Raw genomic sequence first — 23,641 nt, 5'->3', positions numbered from 1 at the left:
TCACCGCAGTTGTAAAGAGTGGTTATCTGAGTTACTGTAGCCTTCCTGTCAGCTCCAACCAGTCTGGCCATTCTCCTCTGACCTCTCATCAACAAGGCGTTCCCTTCCACAGAACTACAGCTCACTGGTTAGGCTTTTTCTTTTTTTTTTCTTAGACCATTCTGAGTAAAAACTCCAGAGACTGCCGTGCATGAAAATCTCAGGAGATCAGCAGTTTCAGAAATACTCAAACCAGCCCGTCTGGCACCAGAAACCATGCCACGGTCAAAGTCATTGAGTCACATACCCCCCCTCCTCCTTCCTCATTCTGATGTGAAATGTGAACATGAACTGAAGCTCCTGTCCTGTGTCTGCAGGATTTTATGCACCGCACTGCTGCCACATAATTGGCTGATTGGATAACTGCATGAATAAGCAGGTGTACGAGTATTGGTAGTAAAGTGCTCCGATCGTGAGTGTATATATACACATGAAAACAAGGCGGACAGATGGGGCATAAAGTTACAGAGAGAGAGAGAGAGAGATTCTTATAGACAGTAGAAAAGACACAGGAAAAAAAAAACATGAATGCACAGTGAAGGGATGAACATAGCAATCAAATCTGACCAAGTGAGAAAACGGGTTATTGTAGCCTGCACAGCCATCATCGCTCTATACTGTCCTTTATGAAGCTCTGCATGTTTACTCATCAAACACATTAACTGCATATGTTTGTTTATCAAACATGGTAATCCTCTTATGTCGATATTCTCCAGCGTTCAGGCTCCGTGACAGAACGCAACCAGTAGCCTGAGGCAATACAGTAAATATTCATCGCAAAAGGGGGAAACCGCATAGAAAATGTTTGAGTCGTGTTTATTTAGTTTTGCGTCGTATTTTGTGTCAGCGAAGAAAATAAAGGGAAATGTAAACTTGTTGGAAGCAGATGATGAAATACCGAGATAAATATTGACCCTATATGTGCAAAGCATGAGGGCTGAGGGTTGTGTTGAAGCGCAAGAAAGAGAAACACAGCGAGATTGAGTAAAGGAAAAGTGTAGGCTGGCTGTGGCAGGAAGGAAAAGAAAGGGGAGGTAGTGCATGTGTTTCTACTTTAGTAGGCACGTCAAGCAGGGCTGAAATTAGTTGTGATTTACTGGAATGTGCTGCTTACTGCTTTCTACTCCAAAACAGAAAAGGGGCAAAAAAAAAAGGAAGCCAATATGCTCTTTATCGTCTCTTTTTTTCTCCCCTCTCTCTAAAAAAGCTGTAAATGATTGAGGAACTTTTACACATGTACGTGTTATTTGGTCTGAAAAGGGTGCACTTTTTTTTTTTTTTTTACACAACAACATGTCATTTTCTTTGTTCTTGCAATTGAAGAAAGATGATTTCAACACCAGGCAGCCACTACAGCTCTCTGCCTGGTGGAGATGCTAGACAGTGTGGTTATAAAGTGATGAGGTGAACAGAGGGGTTTTAAACTGCAGAAATGTTTAACCACACCGAGCACCAGCTCACTATCTAGTCTGTGATCAGGATGATGATGTCTGCTGTGTGTGCATGCATGCATTTATGCACTCGAGTGAAAGTAAACTGCAGGGGCCAGACGCGTAACACTGTGTGTCCAGGTCTTTGTGTATGCACAGAGACAGACATTTGCATAGAGATTTCTGAAGCTGTGCATGCACATGGCTCTGTGTTATAAACCTCAATCACTGTGGGACTGTGCACACATGCACAAGCCTTTATTCCCACTCCCACAGTTTGCTGGAAATGGATGTAAAACACACCTAATCATCTGCTTGCATATGAGAACTTCTGCCTCTTCACTATTCGTTAGGCCTGCCAATAACAATAATGGCAGTGTGCGGTTTTACCTACCGTGTCAGGCAAGGGTCTCCAGTAGCACCTGAACAGCTGGTGCAACTGTTATTAACACATCACATTTTCATATGTTCAAAATTCATCATCACGTGTGCCAGGAAGCCATCATCGGTGGATCTACCTCAGTCATCTTTATTAAACAACAGGAAGAAATGATCAGGGTCTGTTTCACAGACTGAAACAGACAAAAACGCTTCATAATGGAGGATTTAATTATTAACACAAGAAAATGTCAGTCGGTGTGTGGATAATGAGAGTCGTTCTCAAACAGGGATGTCACAATGCCAGGAATTTGATCAGCAGCACCAGTATCATTAAAACTCTTAAGACTCACAATGCCCTATTTAATACAAGGGCAAACAGTGAATCAATCAAATGCCAGTTCTCAACCTGAGCTAGCGCTGCGTTAGCCTAAAAATGCACCTTTTGAGTGAAATGCACTGTTGTGTAAGACGGCAAATCCAATAACACAGTGGGTGAACTTAGCGAGCAACTTGAACAACTTTTACTTTTCGATGCCTCTCGTCTTATATTTAATCTTTTTCCTTATCATATCACCCGCAGCTGGTTAAACTGTGTACATGTGAGATGAAGTATGTGTGCGGCGCATGCATTTGGCAGCACACATTCGTCTTTCTAAATAAATAGCAGTTCATGTGTGAGAGATGGTTTTGCGCATGGCTTTTGTGTACATGCACTGTTTATACATCTGGCCCCAGGTCTGCTTGTTTTTCTGCACCTACGACAAACAGTTTCCTCTCCCTGCTCATATCTTCTGGGCGCGATGACTCAAAGTTATTGATTGTAATCTCTAATGTATTTATGCAGCCATGTATGCACACACACATTCAGTCAAGTTCTGGGTTTTTTGAATCCTAAAACGTATACAAAAAAAAGAAAAACGGTGTAAAGAGTGTTGCAGATGTTCGTCAGACAGTCAAAACCCGTCTCCCCACAGTCCATTAAAGCCGTGTGTTGTGGCCTGTATGAAGTTATTGACCGTCTGGCCTGCAGGCTTCTCTTCCCCCTGGGCCAATCGATTCTCTAGTCTGGGTCAACCAATGGTCCAATGGGTCCATGAATTCTCCATCCACACGCACGCACACCTAGCAACAGCCCTGATCGATCATCAGCATCCCACCTCCTCCCGTGATCATGTCTGCCCAATCATTTCACCTTTTTGTTTTAGTTCCTATAGTGTTCCTTACTTCTTGTATGCATGTTGTTTGAATGACATAGTTATGAACCTGTAGTTCTTTTTGTTTTTTGTTTCCCTCTTTGCTTCGCTGCTCCTTTCTCCGTTATCTTCTGTTCCTTCTCTGAAATCTCCAATAATTCCTCCGCCGTTTTCGTTCTGCTACTTTACTACTCTCTTCATCTATCCCTCCTCCTCCATTCCTCCAATCACTTGCATTGTGGCATACCCTCTTCTCCTGCCTGTAGAGCGGTTGATCAGTTCACCCGAGACCAGTTAACCGTACTTCTGCCTACTGGCCCCGGGGGAAAGCGGCAAGTCTCAGCCAGGTCAGTAACAACGTGGAAGCCCGAAACCAGAGCACAGACTGGGACGTGAATAGACTGTAAATATTTGACAGGCTGTAAATTACATGGGATTATTCTCCTTAGCAAAGTATCGACATCTAAAGGTCAGCTGATAAATGATGAGACAAGAATAAAGAGCTCCACTTGTGTTTGTTTTTTTTCTTCCATCAAATACTTGAATAGTTCAATATAAGAAGTAGTTAGAATGAAAATAAAAAGAACCAGGCAACATCAAAGACTAATTGAAATCTAATTTATGTTACAGGACTCATCATCTCAACCAAAAAAAAAAAGTATTTTCTCATTTGATTAGACAGTTAATCACGCTGGAGATGATGTGTTTAAGTAACAAGATATTGTGAGATGAAATTTCATCAGTGGCCCCATCATTTATCCTTAATGCAAACATCTCCCTGGCACTAATATGACTGATATATGGTCAATCCCAGCAACACTCAAGCTACTGCAGAGTTCACAGTCATTAAATATGATTAACATTTTATTACTGTCTCACTTTCACCTCTCCGCATCACCAGTAGATCAGGGGAAGGTCTTATTAGAGCTGAGCCTGAAGTAACAGCCACTGTAGAGATCAAATTAATCATCAGATGAGTGAATGTGTCTGCTTCAGAGAGGGAGACATTGTACTCCTCAACTCTTAGGGCGTCTCTGAGCAGTCCACAGCTTTGCAAAAGATTATGAAATCTCCCTCTCAGCACAGAGTGCACATAAAATCAAATCTCTTTGAAACTATTTCTGTCAGTCAACGTTAAGCTAATACAAAGAGCTTGGTGAGAAGGGAAAAAACACGATAAGCTGTCATGTGATTATTAACAAGTGTACTGTAGAGAAGAGACACTGTAGTTATATTTTCAATTTTCTCATTAAAGCAAAATGTGTAAATGGCAGAAATCTCAATCTAAAAAAACTAAAAAGAAAAGTTTTTTGCTTGATCAAGTGTTGAAGCATGCAAAACGCAACAGTCTGCGAAGGAAATAAGCTTGGTTAATCAATCATGACACTTATGAATCACGACTTAACATGCAAAGAAGAGATAACAAATAGCAGCGATTTCGACATTTGTTTCCATCATTTGAAGTTTGATTGACACATTTTCCTCTTCTGCAGTGGTTTTACAGCCTTTGACTGGAAAGTTGGTGACACCAGCTGTTTGTCTCCAACCCCTGATATTTGCATAACAGCAGTGGATGGAAACCTGCATCAAATCACATTATTCTCTTCTCAAACTTCATTTAGACGTTGCAATATATTTGGAGGGGAAAGCCACTTTTTGTCTGCTATGGATCGGGCTTAAATTAGCTGTGTTATTAAACAAGTTGTTTGATGCGACACAGATCTGACTTAGAAAGACGCCGAGAACATTTGCAAAGTGTTGGAGGCAGGCTGTGGCTGGGTGCAGAAGAGAGTCAGAAGATGAACTGTCTCCCAACCTCCCCAGGAGACTGGAGCGGGGAGGCCAGGCGAGACATAAACCAAATGAAAGCACACAAAAAAGACTATTAATAAACCCTGCTGCATCGCAAACACACACATACACACAAGACAGATGGGTGCCAGTTGAAGGGAAAACCAACTACGGCTTCAACTTTCAAATCTTTTCATCACTGATTAATCTGCTGATTATTTTCTCCGGCACCAGGCTGTAAAATAAGTCTGAACAAAGTAATGTTCACAATTTCTTAGAGCTCAGTGTATCTTAGATTTTTTGTCTTTTACAGCCCAAGATCCAAAGTTATTTAGTCGATAACTAAAATAATCCCAGATGGAGCCTTAGCTGGAAGTGAAATGCACTGTTTTTATTGGAAAAATGTAGAAGTAAGTAGGGTTTATGTCATTTGGTCTATGAAACATCAGGAAACAATGGAACATGTCCATTACAATTTCCACGTCCAATTCCAAATCCAAATCAAATGTCTCACTTTGTCCAACCAGCAGTACAAAACTGAAACAGACATTAATTTGCTATAATGTTAGATAGGCGATTCAGAGGTCTTGAACCAGGCTACTGTGTAAAACAGCCGTCCAAAATGTCTCAGAGGTGACATGTTAGGTTGAGATGGGATCACTGAGAACACAGAACATTTTCATACAGTGGGTCTTCATTTGTTTCTTGTCTGTATAAAGTGTAAAGGACAAACCTTTAAAGGATAAAGCAGCTCAATAACAACGCTACAAAACTTATCAGATCAGCTGTATCTTCACAAAGATGGTATTTATCATAGGACAATAAGTTTTAACACTGCACATACATTCTGTGACTGTGTTCAGTCGTTTGTGCAATACAGAAGGGCAGATACTGTCTGGAGTTGTGTACTGGTTCATCTCTTACTTATTTTCACCTCAAATTCAGAGAGAGGTCTCGTCTATTATCCACCACTTTCTTTTACTTTGCAGGTACAGAACAATTTATGCATCAGCAGCGCCGCAGTCTGTGAATTTCTACCGAGTTTGTCACTTTTCATTTGTCTGACTTGTGCATATGAATGCGCTAGATTTCTTTGAAACTCCAAAAATGTCTAAGGTGATTTCCAAGGTTTTCCTAGTATTGAACCATTTTGGGTGAAATGAATAGGTCTGCAAACTTGACTTCTGAGGTAGGATTTGTGTGCTGGGCCTTTGAAAGAGAACTTTCACATTGTGAGAAGTTCTCTTTCACAAGGTGGAACAGTTTGTGTCTTTTTTGTTCTGCAGCCCTTTGGCTTTTGTGTCTTCTTGTTTCTTTTCTAATAGTACAAAAAATTCTCTTTGTAAAATAATCTTTTTGCCTAGTCTTTGAACAGCTTGGATTTAACTGCAAGGACCTCTGGTGCATTTTGTATAGTTCTGACACCCACTGAATTGCCACTGAATTCAGTACATGTGCAAACAGAACAAAGTTATTATTTTTCAGGCATTGTGTTTCTTGTGGTCCAATCCAAACTGTCCATTTAAAGACACACCTAATATGATTATATTTGCTTAATGCCACACCAACATAATAACCAGATGCTTCTATTGCCACAGAATGTCCTGAACATAAACATGTATCTAAAATACTAACTCAGCTATGGATACAATTATTCAAAATTTGGTTGGTTTTATTTTGTCATGGCTGAACTACTTCATGTTTTTGTTTTTATTGAAATGATATGTCAGCCACCACATACCAAATTTGGTGATGAGCCACTTTACATCTGCTGTTGCTGAGCAGGTGAAATGCAGTCTGTGGTGAACTACAGTGAAGCATATGTTGCTGCTGTTGCATGCTGATTGATGGACAAGTGCAGTTAACTACTGGGACAGCTGAGTGATGTTGACAAGAGCCTAAAATGACCAGATGAATGGATCGCAGCATCTCTGTATCAGATTGTGGGGTGGATGGACAAACCATGCACTGATGAATCACTGATGTGCCAGACTAACTAAAGGTTATCCTCGTCCAAACTGAGGGAGGTTACTTTGTGGCACTAGTTTGTACAAAATGTTTAATGATGGTTATGGGAGGAATGTGTCATCTACACAGTGTGTCACAAGCTAATGTTTTTGTTCTGTTTTTTTTTTTTTTATGTTTGTATCCATCCCTACGCAGCAAAGCCGCAAAGTTGAAGCAGCCTACTGTATGTTCACATAATCGAGCATTTCCACAGCTCTCTGCGAAATGTCAAGATGTAAAAAAAAAAAAAAAAAAAAGAAAGAGCAGTTATGGACTCAACTGAATCAGAGAATCAGAACAAAGGTGTGCTGGCTGCTGCTCGCTGAGTTTGTGCTAGTTCACAGGCCGAGGCAGATAATAGGTTGCCTCCTCGGTGCCAGGGTGACTAATCCCCTGGACCATATGTCAGCGGCTTGTCAAGCCCAGAGCCAGTGCAGCAAAAGCACAGAGCCATGCAGGACAGGAAAACACAGACACACTGTGCATCCACATGTAAGCAGGCACCAGGCCTTTGAAGTTTTAGCTGCTTAAATATCGTGTCAGTAGATGATAGATTGTTTTGTGTTCTGACAGTAATATTTTCATAAGAGCATTGGTCAAGGATAAGGAGAAGAAATGGACCATCTTTACACTAGTACAAGAAGTTATAGTGAGTTTGAGGTTGTGAGGTTGTCATGGTGCCAGTGTGACAGCGAGGTGGTCAGAGTAAAGCAAAGGAGTTTAAGGTGCGAGCCAGCTGCTGCTGCTTCATCATCATGCTAACCGAGACCTGCTCTCATTCCAGGAGACAGCAGCGGCCTCAGGGAGGAGGAGGCGGCGGCGGCGGCGGTGGCGGTGGTGGTGGAGGAGGAGGAGGGAAGAACCAGCCTCAGCAGATACAGCAACAGTCACCGCAGCACCAGAGGGATCCAACCCAACAGCAGCCTCCGAACCACCAACAGCAGCAGCAGCAGAACTTCACGGAACAGGGAGAGAACAGAAACAACAGCGCCGACCGACCGCCTCGCCAGTACCAAGGGGGACATGGGCAGCGCCTGGGAGGACCGCCGCACCACGGGTACAGCCAGAACCGGCGTTGGCACCACAATCAGAAAGGTCAGGGGCACGGACAGACAAACGCCACAGGCGACAAAGGAGTACCCCCGAGAACAACCAAAGACAAAGAGACTGAGAATGTAAAACCCTGGGACGAGCAGATCAGACCGCCTCAAGACTTCAGCCGTAAGAGTCCCAATGAATCACCCACCTCTGACTCCACACCCATTACATATGCTTTCCCTGATCTGACAGCTAATAAGGAATCTCCCAACCCAGCAGGAAGTGGGAAGGCAAGCGAGGGCCAGTCGGAGCAGCCCAAAATCAGCTTGCTGCAGTCGTCAAAGGAGCGGCTGAGGAGGAGACTAAAGGACAAGGTACCGAAAAGCTGCTTAGTGCCTGTCAGTCAGTATTAAGGCAATCAGGACTAATGTGTATGTGTACACACGCGCCACCATTTGGTCTTATAATTACTTTCATTATGTTCCCACACAGACACACACACACATACACACATATGCTGCCATTAATACACAGACATGTAGAGACACACTTTTCTCATACTGCTTTGCTTCTAGTCGGCTCTACTTAGCTCCGTAGCATCCGGATTGACACACACTCAGACTGGCAGGGAGGAGAGAGTACGTGTTCTCACCGAGGAGGTGAAGAAACTAAAGCAGCATTAACAGTTAAACAGTTTTGATGTTTTCCACTGTGGCCACTGAACTGGCGAATCGGCCCCACTGCGCTGCCGCTCTCAGCTTCCTCCCTCTGCAGCGAACTCATTACTTCCCAGGGGTGGTTTGATTTGACAGCATGGAGCCCTCCAGCAGGCAGGATTTAATAAACACGTCCTCAACGATGCCGGCGAATCAATGACTCGAGCCTAAAAGCCGCATTTTCCCCCCCGATCGGGATGCGCGGAACTTAAAGTATTAACAACATAAATAAGAACCGTAAATAAGATCATAAAATAAGATCTGGTGTATTGGTTACGTGTCACGACGAGCCACTGATTGGGATTCTTGTCATGTGGACTGTGTGCGACCGACGTGAAAGCAAAGTGAGTGTCATTTGTCATGGCGGGGCATACATTAGCACAGTGATTCCCATGGAGAGGACTTTGATGGATTGTGGAGTGGCTCGATAAAAAAAATAGGAATAACAATTTGGATTTATATATATATATATATATATATATACACTGTATATATAATTTGTATGTGGGAAACCAAACCACGTGTTGCAATTTGTGAGTGCGTGTTTGCAGAGCAGAGATGTTAAAGCAGCTTAGAAATTACATTAACATATAAACGGTGTAGATGCATACACTTAGTTTATCTTAGATGTTGAAACAAGTCAGTTAGTTCAAATACATGTCATATCAAATGTGTGGAAAAACTGGCTCACGTCATCAGTTTAGTCCTTAGAAACTTTGGGTTTGTGTTAAAAACCAATGATGGAGGTGAATATTGCATCATCACCTGTCAATCACGTCGTTTCTCCTCTCCGCGCCACAGGAGGAAGCGCGGGTGGAGGCGTCGGGCTCCGGGTCACAGAACATGGACCGGCTGGTGGACCTCCTCAACAGCATGAGGAGCAACAGCAGCGGGGTGGAGCAGCAGCTGGCCTCCTTCATGGAGGAGGCGCAGTGCTCGGCGCGGTCGGAGGAAACCCTGGCTCAGGTGGTCAGCACCATCTACTCCAAGGCCGTGTCGGACCGGAGCTTCGCCGCCACGGCCGCCAAGCTCTGCGACAAGATGGCGCTGTTCATGGTGGAGGGGACCAAGTTCAGATCGCTGCTACTCAACATGCTGCAGGTGAGCCGACTCTCTCAAACACGCCCCCTCAGAGCTCAGTTTAAGATAATAGTATTTGATAATACAGTGTGTTTTTAACAAACCATTAATTGTTGATCCTACTTGTTTTTTAAAATAAAATCCCTTCTGTAATTTAGCCGTTTCAGTGCGCCGTAGTTTTACGAGAAGCACTCTCAGGTGGAAGCCAACTGTGTGGGTGATGTTGTAAATGTCAGTGGGCAAAGTAGCTAATCTAAACACCCAGGGGAGAGAGACAGAAAGACCCCCCCCCCCATACACACACACACACACTCACACACACCCCTCCTTCACCCTTCATCCCTTCACTTTACGCCACTGTTCCAGTCTTGCACCCATGATGAAAACATCCTCTCAGCCGTTATATATTTCACCGCTGCCCCCGCCCCTCCTCTCCCTCTCCCCCTTCCGCGTCCCTCATGAGCTCTCTATTCCCGTGCTCCCCCCTAGAAAGACACGGGCCAGTGCCTCGCTACTTCTCCCTGCACACCACTCTCCATCCCTCCCTCCCTCCCTCCCTCCCTCCCCCCCTCCTTCCCTCCGCCACGCTCCTTCCTCCCTCTCACCCCTCGCTCCGTCCTGAGAGCCAGACAGCCTCGCCGGAGCGGCAGACAGTCTAGAAGCAGGCAAACAAAACATACACGCTGTCTTCAAATGACATTCAAAGTCTAAATGTTAATCCACCTGCTGCCTCGTCGTCTCTTCTCCTTTTTTTCGCAATTCTCTCTCTCTCTCTCTTTTCCTCCTGCAAATGACCTCTTCTGCCACACTTTTTTCTCACCCCCCCTTCTGTTTTTGTGTTTTTCCATTGAAACACCTCTTTCTTTAGATGTTGAGATTCTTATCCCAGACTCAGCAGTCATGAATCCTGCCTTAATCCTCTTAATCCCCCCCCCCACCATCAATTTTTATTTATGCCCCCTTTATCACAGCTGTGTGGTCCCACCCCTTCCTTTATTTCTCACTTTAATTCCCACTTCCCACCCAGCATGGACCCCCTCCTTGTCTTTGACATTTTGGCTTTTTTTTTTTTTTTGCTTTTTAAACATTTTAAATGTCACAAGTGGGCTCATGAAGGCCATCATTAATGATGTTGCCTCCAGACCCCTAGATCTCAATATGGGGGTAATTAGTGTGCGACCGCTCTGCTTATTAAACGACAGGCATCGGGGTTTGTTGCTTGTTGTTGCTTTGATTAAACGTATCCAGACTTTTACCCATGAAAGATATTGTTTATTTAGTACAGCTTTTTTTCCCACTAATGCTCTTGGCCTCTCCATCGTCTCCTCTTCATAACCAAATCTGTTGTTGCTACGGCCGACGCTATTACTTTGCTATTGTGTGTGTGGATGTGTGGATGTGTGCGTGCCTATCTCCCCCTTTTCCTGGCTTGTTGTTTAAGTGTCAAATACCATGGCGATGTCCTTGGGAGATGTGCGAGAGGCGTGTGTCGTCGTTTTTTGAGTGTGTATGGTATGTTTGTTTTCGACAGTGTGAGTGAATTTTTCTCTGGGATCCATTCAAAGCTGCCTGCTTGGTGCGCGTCTGCGTACGCACAGAGTCTGTGAGAAATATAAACCGCTCGTGTCTCCAGTTCACCTCAGTCGACAATAACACGAGGTACACTCAGGAAAAATATGTGATGCGGAGCGAGCCGCTCTGACTGTTAATAAAGCTTTGGTTTAACCTGCTGTATAACATCTTTACAAGTACGCATTAAGCATTAACCCATATTAACCCCAGCGCACTGACACAGTTCACTACCCTTCACTTTCAAACCAAAATTAACATATTCTCCTCTACTTTTGGCAGATAAAAGAAATTCATGAATTTGTTTAATGTGTTTTTCAACAGCTTTTTGGCTTTAAGTACTGTAAGCACCGCAAGGTTAATATGTGTGCCACCTACAAAAAAAACTCCCCATCACAGAGATAGTAAGATGTTAATAGTGATTACCACTGCTGCTGATGAGTTTATGAAACACTTCAATATCCACCTACCTACTGCCTACACAGAACTTGTATGACACCTTTATAAAACAATCTGTCAGTGTATCCGTCCAGACTAAATCTGTCGTCTGTCTGTCTGATCTGATTTCTCTCAACAGAGGGATTTCTCCCGCCGCGAGGAGCTGCAGCAGTCCGACGTGGAGAGGTGGTTGGGTTTCATCACCTTCTTGTGCGAGGTGTTCGGCACCATGAGTAGCAGCTCCGGGGAGCCGTTCAGGGTACTGGTGTGTCCCATCTACACCTGCCTACGAGAGGTCGGTATCTATCTACATCTGCTCTTTGTCAATAAGCAATTGATCAACCTCATCTGTTGTGTCCACTAGTAATAATGAAAGCGTTGCCGCTCTCTGTTTGTACATCTCGTCTGCTCAGATCAATGCACGCACCGAGCCCTAGAGTTTCCTGTTTTTGGTCAGACCTAGTCTAGACTGAAGACACCACACACTGAGGTTTGGTTTCTTGATGCAAACAGTCAGGACTCTATCAGTTCCAATCAGTCCCCCCCCCCCCTCAGCTTCAGTTCCCATCAGCTGGTCGTGCTGTCGTAAAAAGCACCATGGAAACCGTACAGGGTAGCTGCAGCAGACGTACCACAATACAGAAGTGGTTGATGACAGATGGAATATTGAAAGGGGAAGCGAGGGGAGGGGGCGACTGTGGTCAGGACGACAGTTGGTGCGCAGGAAGTTTACTCATCGCACGACAGGTAGAGGAGGCATGAAGACGGGCAGGAGAGACGAGAGACTGAGAGAATCTGGGAGTGAGCTGGTTTTTCTTTAATGTGTAGTTTGGGAGCATTGAAGAGAAAGAAATGATGACAGGCTTCGGGGACACGTGGCAGGTAGTTTTTACAGCCCGCGTCCACACCTCAACACACACCCCGCGTCTCGCTACCAAACACAATCGCACAGCGCTAATGCCATCCACACCCTGTCTGAGCGTACGCCTGGGGCATTATCACAGCTTGTTAAAACGCTCAGCGACGTGACCAAGGGTGTGTGGAGTAACCAGTCAGGAACACACATATACTACACACACACGTCCATATTCCAGCATCAGCAGTGTGTCATGTTTAGATTTATGACGCCTGAGGTCAGAACACACCTGTTAACGATGTGAAAATATTTCTATAATTGCATATATATATATATGTGTGTGTGTAAGTGTGTGTGGGCCCATGTGCCTGCTCAACAATCTATTTCCCAGAGCCATTGTTCCTAATTTTTATCCATCTGCTGTTTTGACTATCCTGCTATAACACGTCAGACTCCAGCAACAAGCCATGTGCTATAATGTTTACTTGTGTGGATGTGTGTGTTGTGCAGGCATATGTCCCTCTGTGTATGCTTGTGTGTGTGTGTGTGTGTAGCTGTGTCTATTGTAGCGGCTGTCCGTTGTAGACCAGTGTTAGGTAACAACTGAGGTGTGTTGGGGTGTGTGTTTGAGTGTGCATGACAGCAGAAGAGTGATATCATGTATTCATGACTAACAGGATGTTATATTGACAGTCCTCTGATTGGCTCTGTGGTTACATTTTTTGTTTAATTAATGCAGGCATCCACATAAATGCAGGACAGGATCTAATTTGCATTCAGCAATAACTGAATTTCACTTTCAATTCCGATTTTGGCCTCCAGTGGTTGAGAAATCAATGAACAAGACGGCTGCATAAGGAGGCAAAGAGACACATAAAAGTTATTATTTCGCCAATTATAATGATTTTAAAATTACGTTGTGCATTTTTTTTTTTTTTTGATCAAGGTCTCTTTTATTTTTCAAATATAACAAACAAAAGATATACGATTCACACATGAAATAGTCCAGTCTAGTTCCTATCCATACAAACCAACTTCCCAGTCAGTCATGCATATGTTTACACATTTTCATCTCTTACAATCAACTGTTGATTGTGGTCTAGTTACACATCTTTGGAGTTGGGTTTCCCGACCACCATGTGACCAGTATTTACTCTCATTTTTGGTCTCCACCATCATCCGAGGAAAACTTCTAACTCTTTAACTTTGCTGGGCTGTGGGCGTACGAGTGCTGTTGTGTTAAACTCCCAGCTGCCTCTAGACACGATGCTGACAGCAGCAGTGAAACTGAAGCAAAACAATGACAGATGCAGAAATACTCAGCAGGGGAAACGGCAGAGTGGGATGATTACTCTCCGTAGGTCCATCACTACAACCAACTGCTTCCACATGACACACAGGCATTTGCTCCCTTATTGATAAGAAGATTTTTTGATTAAAGAATCTTTAAGTCAGATTCTTCTGCAAATCAGATGGGAAACCTTTCTGTCGGGGGGTTGGTCTCACTATGCAGCACGAGCTTTCCTTTCCTCGGCTTGTGTATTGAGCTAGATCTGCTTCGGCATGTTGCTGTGGTTACATAGGTTGTTAAGAAACTTTGTGGTGGGTGCATAAATTTAGAACAGTGATTGAGCCAAGCAACATGTGCATGAAACAGTTGAAATACACCTACTCTGGCTTCTGTCAGAAGTTCATTTCTGCCCAGACCAAGAGTATAAAAATAAAGACAGAGCCTCTGCTAACCTGCACCTACAGCAATGAAAACAGAAACAGAATCATAATAAAATAGCTTTAGAAAAAAAAAAGGATAAAAGGGAACAAACAAACAGCCCTGCACTGCTTCATAGTCCTGGAAAATCAGAGGGCAGGTTTCAGGACACTTATTAATTATCTATAACATAAAAGCGTCTTTTATTGAAGCAAATGACCTGCATGTGGCCCACAGAGGACTTCATCAGGAATCAGGATATTGGTTTGCAGTTGCACACGGCAGAAAGCATGCACTTACACTGTCTGGTGGTGACATCAGAGGCTATTTTTATATTGTGCCTTGCTCTCCCCTTTTTGAAAGACACCATGGACCCTCACGAGCCAGTGTCAGTGAATAAGAATATTTATTAAGACAGTGTTCATATACATGTGTGTCTGCTTCAGTCTTCAACCTGCCCTTTCATATTTTGTCCATCAATCAGCTTTAAGCCTGTTTTGTTTTACTTTTCGTGTAGCGAGTTTTGTTTTGTTTGAGCTTTTTGTTTCTAAAATCCAGTACTGATGCAACACAAATAGAGTAATCTTATGTAATGTAACTAAGGGAGGTGCTGGTCCTGACACTAGACCTGCTGTTGCTATGCAACAATGTGAAAACCAGTTATAAAGTTGAAGTAGTCATAAGCTTGATCAAACGTGTTTCTCTTTTATCCTCTCATCCTTTTTTTTTTTTTTTTTAGTCAGCAGTCTAAAGACAGGTATCAACGTATACAAACAGATGCATCTGAGTAATGAAGTCAAACTGAAGGCAGATGGAGTCTCAGCAGAACATTTAATTGACTGAGGTTGTTTTGTTTTTAAGTTGACTTCACTTAAGTCACTCAAGGTGCTGTTGTCATGTTGCCAGCGTTTCTTCCCATCAGTGCTACAAGGAGGATCTCGGCTGTCCTAGTTTTTGTTGCCTCTTATGTTCCTGATCAAATGTCTTCTGAACGAGATATTCCGTAGTGTAAATGGAAATGACACAGAATCCCGAGGTTTCCCGGTGCAGAGAGCTTCCTGATGATGTAACTAAGCAGAGATCTGGGCTGACTGGCTGTTTCAGCTTCAGGAGAGAGAGAGAGACGGTGTTCAGCAGCCTTGAAGAAACAGCTTCTTCTGCTGATGCTCCTTTTCTACTTCCATTATGGAGTAAGAACAATAGGACAGCTACGGCATCGGAGAACAGTCAGAGGGAAAAGAAAACAGCTGTTGTGATGGATAGGAGGAGCGATAATAGATACAGTAAGTATAGATTAGACCGTTTTAAAGCGTATTGAGGAAAACTTCACCCTCAGCTCCCCAGAGAACTCATTACGAGCTAATCCTGCCTGTCACACTCCTCTTCTGCTCTGGAAGCGACGAGACTTGTGTTCCCACATCAAACAGCCACACTGTCACACACCCGTCTGAGCATACTGAGGAGCTGACGTCTGCACAAGCGCCGGGCCTGAATGATCGGTGGAACGCCATTAATCTTACTGCATCCATCAAGAGCATCAGATGGTGGTGATTTCTGTTGCTTTTTCACTTGCAGAGATTCAGACGTCGTTTCCATGACAGTGTTTTTCTTGGAGCTCTTACTTAAAGCGTACTTCAGTCTGTGCGTGGATGGAGTTGTACTAAAAATGTTAAGATTAAACACACACAGACACGTAGGTCTCATCGTGACCTCACATAATTGTCACTTCATTAATTCTTCTTAAGAATATGTAAAAACACCTCTCATATGTTGTGTATTCACTGCATGAACTCACTGTTTCCATTACTATGAGCCTGTACCCTGCGTTTGCACCTTATTCTGCTCATTGTGCAGCAGGTCTACTGTACATTTCCACGGCTTGATTAAGCATCACTCCAGAAAAACAACAACCTCCGCCCCACCCCACTTTTTCCTCCCCGTTACTTCCTTCCCTCCTTCAGGTTAATTAAAATGCCACTTTGAAAAACAGACTTGTAAGAAGTAAACTGGCTTCAGATGTGTGTTTAATCTGTAATCTGACAGAACTCACTGGACGCCCCATAGTTTAAAGATGGCGGCCTCTGACTCCATCGCTCTGCCTCCCTTTGTCGCCATCCACTCCCCGCATTGTTCAAAAGTGGCAGTTGTGTGCCCATCTGTGCACGGGGCCAGCAAAAGGGGGGAAAAGCCAGCGAACATGTTTACCAGCTCCACTGTTTGTTTTTGGCTACGCTGTGTGTGTGTGTGTGTGTGCGGATATACAGTGTGCATAAAGCGAGGCTTGGTGTGTGATGATCAGCCAGCTTGGCAGGATGAAAGCATGGTCTGTTGTCTTCCAAGATTTAAAATGTTAATGTAGAAAATATTTACAATCGGGATTAGGTTGTTTTCTTTCTCTTTTTTTTTTTCTTGTGAACTGATTAACACACGCAAACACTTGCATTTGCTTAATCTCCCCGTGTGGCCCGCGCCCAAATATACATATATTTATACATCTGCTGGCCTTGTTAGACTTTCGGTCACTGTGCTAGACCTGTTGTTGATACTGCGTTTGAATATGTCTCGGTTTATTTCATTCTGACTGTGCAGCTCCTCCTCTGTGCTTTATATTCACACGGTGTCTGTTCTTGTCCCCTGTAGCTGTTAGAGTCCTCAGACGTTAAGGAAGACGCAGTCCTCTGCTGCTCCATGGAGGTATGTACCTTGTCACCACCACCATCACCACAACACACATACACACATACACACACACCTAGGCAACAGGCACCTAAAAACAAGTCTTAACCCTCGAACAGCCCTTTGAAGGTTGGTCCCTATGTGCCAAGCGACCACAATGTCCTCACTTTGCAAATACGTCCTCACTCCCAAGGTTTAAACTTCCCAAAAATAGACTTACGAGACACACAAACGCAGAACACTTGCAAGAGGTTGATTTCTAATTCTTGTTAGAGCTCAGCTGCAAAATTTAACACGATAACTAATGTTTGTATTTGGAGTCAGAAGCCTATTTTTTATTTATTTAAATCCACAATAGAGTCACATAGTAACTGTACAGCCATCTCAAATACAAATGCATAGTCCAGGATTTAGAAAGTTGCATGTTTTTTATCAGGCTCTGTGTTTTGAAATGAAAGAATGGAAACGGAAATAAAGTACCAAGTCTCAGCTTTAACCTGAGCAAGTTTACATCAGTACTGGAAAAGATACAGAGGTCTGAGCTGCATCTTTGATATTCTAAAGCAGTTTGTGCTCCGACCATTTCTGCTGATCTACTCGGTGTTATGAATATTAAAGCAGCGCAGGTGAATTTCAGTAGGATTATAGATCGAATCAAACTGGGGCCACTGTACAAGAGCAGAATACAGTGTAGAAACAGAGCAAGCAGAGATGATAGGTGAGCGCCAGCCAGTCAGCACAAAAAAAAAAAAAAAAAAAAGTTCCCAGTTGCTCACAAACACAACTCCAACCTTTTGCAACCTTGATTATTTACCAGCAGGCCGTCACACACTCACAGCTCTATGGCCAGAGGGTGTGTGAACCTCTGCTGTCCACAGTCTGTATCCACAGCAACAAGGTGCCAGACGCTGTGTCCTGGTCTCAGTGAGGGACCCGCACACTTTCTCTGACCTCGAGCCTCCTCACCGACGCCCTCTCTCTCTCTCTCTCTTTCTCTCTCCGCCAGTTGCAAAGCGCCGGGCGTCTCCTGGAAGAGCAGCTGCCAGAGATGATGACCGAGCTCCTCGCGGCCGTCAGGGACAAGATGCTCTGTCCGGCCGAGTCTCAGCTGACCCGCTCTCTCCTCATGGAGGTCATCGAGCTGCACGCACACCGCTGGAGCCCCCTGGAGGCTCTCACCACCCAATACTACAACCGTACCATCCAAAAGCTCACCACCACTGCCTAGGGTGCCAGCTCCCACCGGAGGAGAGGAGACATTTTCCAATTGCGCAACAGTCCGCACGTCTAGTTTTACCGCTAAAAAAAAAATTAAATAAATAAAAGTTAACGGCGTCACTCTCGTAATCGTAATTAATAATAATAATAGATGCTTCACGTGGTAACTGTACAATTGGATCATTTCTCAAAGATAGGCGACCACTGCCACAAAACGAAACCACACACACAGGGTAGCGCTCGGCTGCCCAGACAACAACACTACATGTGGCGCTGAAACAATGACGAGCCCATCTGACACAGATTGGACAAAACACCAGTGAATAGGTGGCCAGTAGGGGCGTGCGGGGGCCACACAGACTGTGGGAGCTCGCCTGGATGTGGCTGCTGAGGGGTGAAGGAGAGAACAGACAGGAGGGGAGGAGGGAAGGAGGGAAGGAGGGGAGTGGGGGGTCACGCAGGGGAGAGGAGGAGAGGGCAGCAGACTGTCCGTAGGGAATGGAGAGATCTGTGCCCAAAGATGAATGGAGGGAGGGAGGGAGGGGGTGATCGGGGGGTAGTGCGTGTCAGTCTCTTCATTGTGTTCATTTGCCCCGCCGCCCTCCCCTTCCCCTCTCTCTCTCTCTCTCGCCTTCCCCCCCACCTCTGTCTCTCCGTCAGCCCCTGGGGTCTGTGTGGCTGATAAAAGAGAGGAGGAGGAGGAGGAGGAGGAGGAGGAGGAGGTGGAGGAGGAGGCAGGGAGTAGACACGGTGCTGTCTGTCTGGCCCGTCTGCACCGCCGGACCAGGGGACCAGGTCAAAGGGTCTCGTTGTGGAGCTCCCCCAACTCCTCCCCGCCTTTGTCTCCCCCCCAGCCCAGCCCAGCCCAGCCCAGTACCCCCCCTCAGCAGGAAGCCTTTTTGTGGGGATGAGACAGCGGGCCTGCTGGGCCGGCCTGGGCTGAGGATAAGGATCAGGCTGGCTAGAGCAGGGTGGCAGATGGCTACTTGAGCCCTTGTGAGACGACACACTCCCAACACACCCCTCTGGCACCCCAGCCTGCTCCCCGAGCTCAGGCCGCTGTTACCAATAGAGACGGCAGAAGTGGTGTGGTGGTGGAGGGGGGGAGATTGGGGGGTGGGGGGGGTCAGGAATGAAAAAAAGCATTAAAACAGAGTAGACACTGCTGTCTGATAATTCTTTTGTTTTTGTCCTACAGGGGAATGTCTCTTCTCCTCTGTTAAGCCGTGCATGTCCATGCTTTGTTAACACCATCATTGATATTATTATTATTATGACATTATTATATTATTTTTTTAATCATTTATTGTTTTTGTTATTGTCATTTCATTTTGAAGTCTTGTTTTTATGATAAATGTATGTATGTATGTATGAGATGTTGTAGCGGTAGGCCTTATTGCACAGGTTTGATTTGTTTTGCACTGTTTTGAGGCAATTTGCTTTAAGAAAAAAATTCAAAATAAGCAAAAGTTTGAATTTGAATCAGTGCTTGTGGTATTATAATATGAAGAACTCTAGTGAGAGAGATGGGTTGAGCCTAGTGAGGGATTTTAGGATGTTTTAATGGACTAGTGGCCTTGTCAATTATCCATTTTTATAGGAGCTCTCTTGTTTTGGGGCCTGCGGGGCCTGTGGCAGCAGGGAGCATGCTGAGGACTAAACAGTTGGACTTGTTCACATTGTTCTGTTGCTCAAGAAAAAGAAGAAAAAAAAACACATTTGAAGATGAAAAAAGTGATGTGACGTTAAACAAAAAAGAAAAAAAAAGAGCATGGCACACAGAGAAACAGAAGTGGGACGCTTCTTCAAAAGATTTTTTCTCGTACTCAAGCCATTCTTTGCAGTGGACATTTTGCAAGTGTTTAATATCGACTGTATTTGATCTTGCTTTGTTTTTGAGAAAAATTACAACTATTAACCTGTGTATTTGAAGATGACAATGATGAAAAGCAGAAGAATCTTATCGTTATGACCTCATTAGCTTTCTCATTATGTGACCCTTATTCCAGCTAACGTGTGTACTATGATATTGACGTACCAAGCCAATCACGTACCATTTGTAAATGGGCTCTATATATATATAATCCTCATACAGTATATTTACAAGTATTTTAAAAACGTTGAAACAAAAGGGGAGTAGTGCAACAGAGATGTTACACATAGGAAGACCAGTGGCTAGAGGATGGCCTTTCCCACGCATTTGTATCAGGAACTATGTCACTGCTTGGGAGTAGTCATACGCACGCACACACACACACGAACATGCATATACATTCTTAGTTTCCCATTGAATCTCTGTGGGCAGTTATAAGTGTTTTTATATTATTTTCTCTGTCTTGCATCAAGAATTAAGATCCTGTGTGGTAGAAACACACCCCAGAAGATTAGTTAGATGAGACGCGTGATTTAAAGCTCACAAATGTTTCTGTTTTTTTGGAGGTGCAGCCTAATTATCTGTAAGTGTGTGTCTGCTAAAGAAGTGATTTGTTTAACTGTCTTTTTTTTTTTTTTTTTCTTTTTTGGTCTTTTGTTGTCCGTATTTTATTTCTAGGTTTCTATTTAAATTATATTTAGCTCATTTATATATAATTTTTCCCCTTCTGGTGGGTTTTCAAGAAATCTGAAACTGTTGTGATACCTAGCTTGCTGGCAAGTGTGTAAGTGTGGTATTACTGTGTTTTAGTTTGTGAAAAGAAAAAAACAAACAACTAAAAAAAAAAAAAAAAGCCCATTGGTCCGTTTTCCATTATGCAAAGAGTGGCTCGCTCTCACAGCAGATGGGTGCAGGTGGGGATTGCCCCCCCCCCCCCCTTCTCCCTCTCACCAACCCCCCTCGTCTGTGGCGCTGGAGCCTCCCCACCCCGCGTGCCCTTAGACCCCGTTGCTCGGGTCACATGACTCACTCGACGATTGAATGAGACGCACCTTCATTTGCATATTCTCATGAATATTGAAAAAATATTGAAAAAATGAGGCTCCAGTCAGCGCACAGACAAGCTGTAGATTGGCAATAGTGGGTCATCTGTGAGCTCTTGTTTTGTTTTTCTAAGCAATTGAAAAATAAACTAACAAAAAAAAAAAAATACAAAAAAAAAAAAAATGTGACGGAATCAAAAGTGTGGTGTGTTTTCTTGTCTGCTCGCTTATCCACCACAGTCAGCCGGGAGTCAAAATGTGGTTTAATGAAGATATATCAACATGACAAAAGAAAATCACAATGCCGCACACACCGTTTCCTCTGCCATTACCAGATAGACTGTGTAACTAATCCTGGCACGGCGGTGGGTCATTATGCGACCAATTCATACATGTGCACACTGGAGCCCCTCATTTACATGTCCTCGCCTTTACACCGTCACACATTAGACAGACCACACTTCAGAGTTTTTCTAACAGCACCGGGTGTGCGTCTGTGCGCCACGTCCTTGGCCAGTGATTTGCCTTTGGTTAGCCCTGACACATGCCTGGGGCTCCAGCGACTGTGGGGATCCCAACATGGAGCCCTCGGTGCCGGGGTCGCCTCCCCACTGAGGAACCTACAGGACGTCCTTCAGCCCCTCGTCCACATCAGTCAACACAATCCCAACGTGTCTGAATATTCAAATGCATTTGACGGAGTTAAACAACTTGAATTTGCCGTCAGCACCGGGGAGAAGCTTTGTTTTCTTCCTCTTCTCCCTGGTTGTGTCCTTGACAGAGATGGATTTTTATGACGACGGTCTTGGTTTCATTTAGAGTCACAACACGCTTAAGCTTCTCTCTTTAACACAATACAAACAGGGACAATGGGGAAGATATTACACAGTAAGAAACCAACTCATGCAGGAAAGACTGCGTGAAGACAGAAGATGTATTCAGCTGCTGCAGAGGGAGGGGGGGGGGGGGGGAGAAGAAAGTTTAAGTGGGAAGAGATGGTGACAGACGAAGTGAAATTAATGTAGGAGATTAAGTGAGAAAAAAAAGTGTGTATACATATATGTAGAATTAGTTGATTCATGAGAGGAGGGGGGGGTATTGAGAAATAGATGCAAACAGTGGAAGAAAGACAGAGCTGGCCCTGGCTGACAATTAGCATCACAGTTAATTTATCTGTGTGCGGTGAAAACAGACAGTTGAGCGGGCATGTTAGTCCTGAGGGATGATATCACGTTGGCTTGGCTACGCTGCTGGAGCCTACACTTGTTAGATGCAGGAGCTGAATCTCTAATTTAGAATCAGATCACATTACAAAGAGACAGTGTTATTTGTCTGTAAACACAGCAACAAATTACGAGACAGGAGGAGTAAGATTCACACACTGATGAGTGAACCGACAGACCTGCAGGCTAGGTGGGGTTATTCACAGGAAGAAGCTGCTTTTATTGTTACATTTCACTTCTTTGTAAAGGTTCACACTAGAACTGACATTTATGGATCCATAAATCAAAAGAAAGCGATGCTGCAATTATTTTGATTAACATTTTTATTATAATAGTAAAACATTTCCCTGCTTCTTATAGGAGGATTTGTTGGCTTTGCAAGTGGGAGGATCTGCTGTTGTTTGTCCTGATCTGTATTAAAACTTTCCAAATAACCAAATATCCTTAATGCTAGAAACACAAAACTTTTCAGGCAGGTCGTTACCAGCACTAGATTGAAAAAATATTTTAACTTTGTTTCTGAGAAAGTGTATTTTGTCCATCAACAACAGCATATTAGGACCTTTGTAGGTTACAAATAACAAAATGGAAGAAGATGAATTTGTTGTAGACGTGTCCTTTCTTGATAACCCGCCCGCACACCAATAGGCTATATTTCTAAACTAACCCTAACTCCTCCCTCTACCCCTTCCAGCTTGTTATTTGTTTTGTTCTTTTTAATCCTACATTGGCCCTGATACAGCGCTGTAGTCCATCAGTTTGACATGTTTAACGGCTGAAACTACTACAATACCCATGAGCCCGAGCTGCTGTTGTTGCTACGGAGAAGAAGTCAGAGGCAGATTGAAAAAAGCTTCATCTTTGACTTGGTGAACAAAAACACGGGGATAGTTGTTGAATTCATCCAAAATTGAGCCAGAATTGATTTAAGCTGCAGATTGTGTTACCTGATTTTTCTCAACACTGTAGCAAGCTGCTTTTTTTTCACTTAGTTATGGATGTTTCTTGCCAAAATGCATCTTGGGAAAATATAAACAATATATTTTGGGGGGTAATTGGTCTTTTGGCCAAAAACAAAAACAACACATCACAACTAGCCGTGAAGTTATTAAACCCTTTGGAGGAGATACCTTTAACTGATCTTATTGATACATTTTGACATTTCATATCAATAATCAATGAACTGCATCATCAAGAGAATAATTACATCATTTATGATACTAATCTTTAGTGGAGAGTAAATATAACAATGCATGCGTCATGGCGCCATATCATGACTTGAGACTGGCCTGTTTTCTCTGCTCTCATTGATGGATGAATGGATGTGTGTGTGTGTGTGTGTGTGTAGGGTGAGTCACACTA

At 43.8% G+C, this 23,641-nt stretch overlaps 1 protein-coding gene across 4 annotated transcripts in view; it reads left to right on the top strand.

Moving 5' to 3' along the window:
• The window catches only part of ctif (CBP80/20-dependent translation initiation factor), a 49,522-nt gene extending 28,282 nt beyond the window's left edge, over positions 1-21,240 (top strand). The window contains exons 9-15 of one of the 4 annotated variants that reach the window (XM_083983727.1): positions 3,310-3,390; positions 7,626-8,062; positions 8,159-8,253; positions 9,397-9,696; positions 11,822-11,977; positions 16,887-16,940; positions 17,929-21,240. In XM_083983727.1, coding sequence (XP_083839853.1) covers positions 3,310-3,390; positions 7,626-8,062; positions 8,159-8,253; positions 9,397-9,696; positions 11,822-11,977; positions 16,887-16,940; positions 17,929-18,150 — 1,345 coding nt within the window. In that variant the 3' untranslated portion in view covers positions 18,151-21,240. Of the gene's footprint in view, positions 1-3,309; positions 3,391-7,625; positions 8,254-9,396; positions 9,697-11,821; positions 11,978-16,886; positions 16,941-17,928 lie in introns of all 4 variants that reach the window. The other 3 variants (XM_083983726.1, XM_083983724.1, XM_083983725.1) reach the window with 3 other exon arrangements.
• Positions 21,241-23,641: the final 2,401 nt, after the last annotated feature.

Source organism: Trachurus trachurus (genome assembly GCF_905171665.1).
Source record: "Trachurus trachurus genome assembly, chromosome: 12".
Taxonomy (NCBI): domain Eukaryota; kingdom Metazoa; phylum Chordata; class Actinopteri; order Carangiformes; family Carangidae; genus Trachurus; species Trachurus trachurus.
This window is presented reverse-complemented; position numbering and strand designations above follow the sequence as displayed.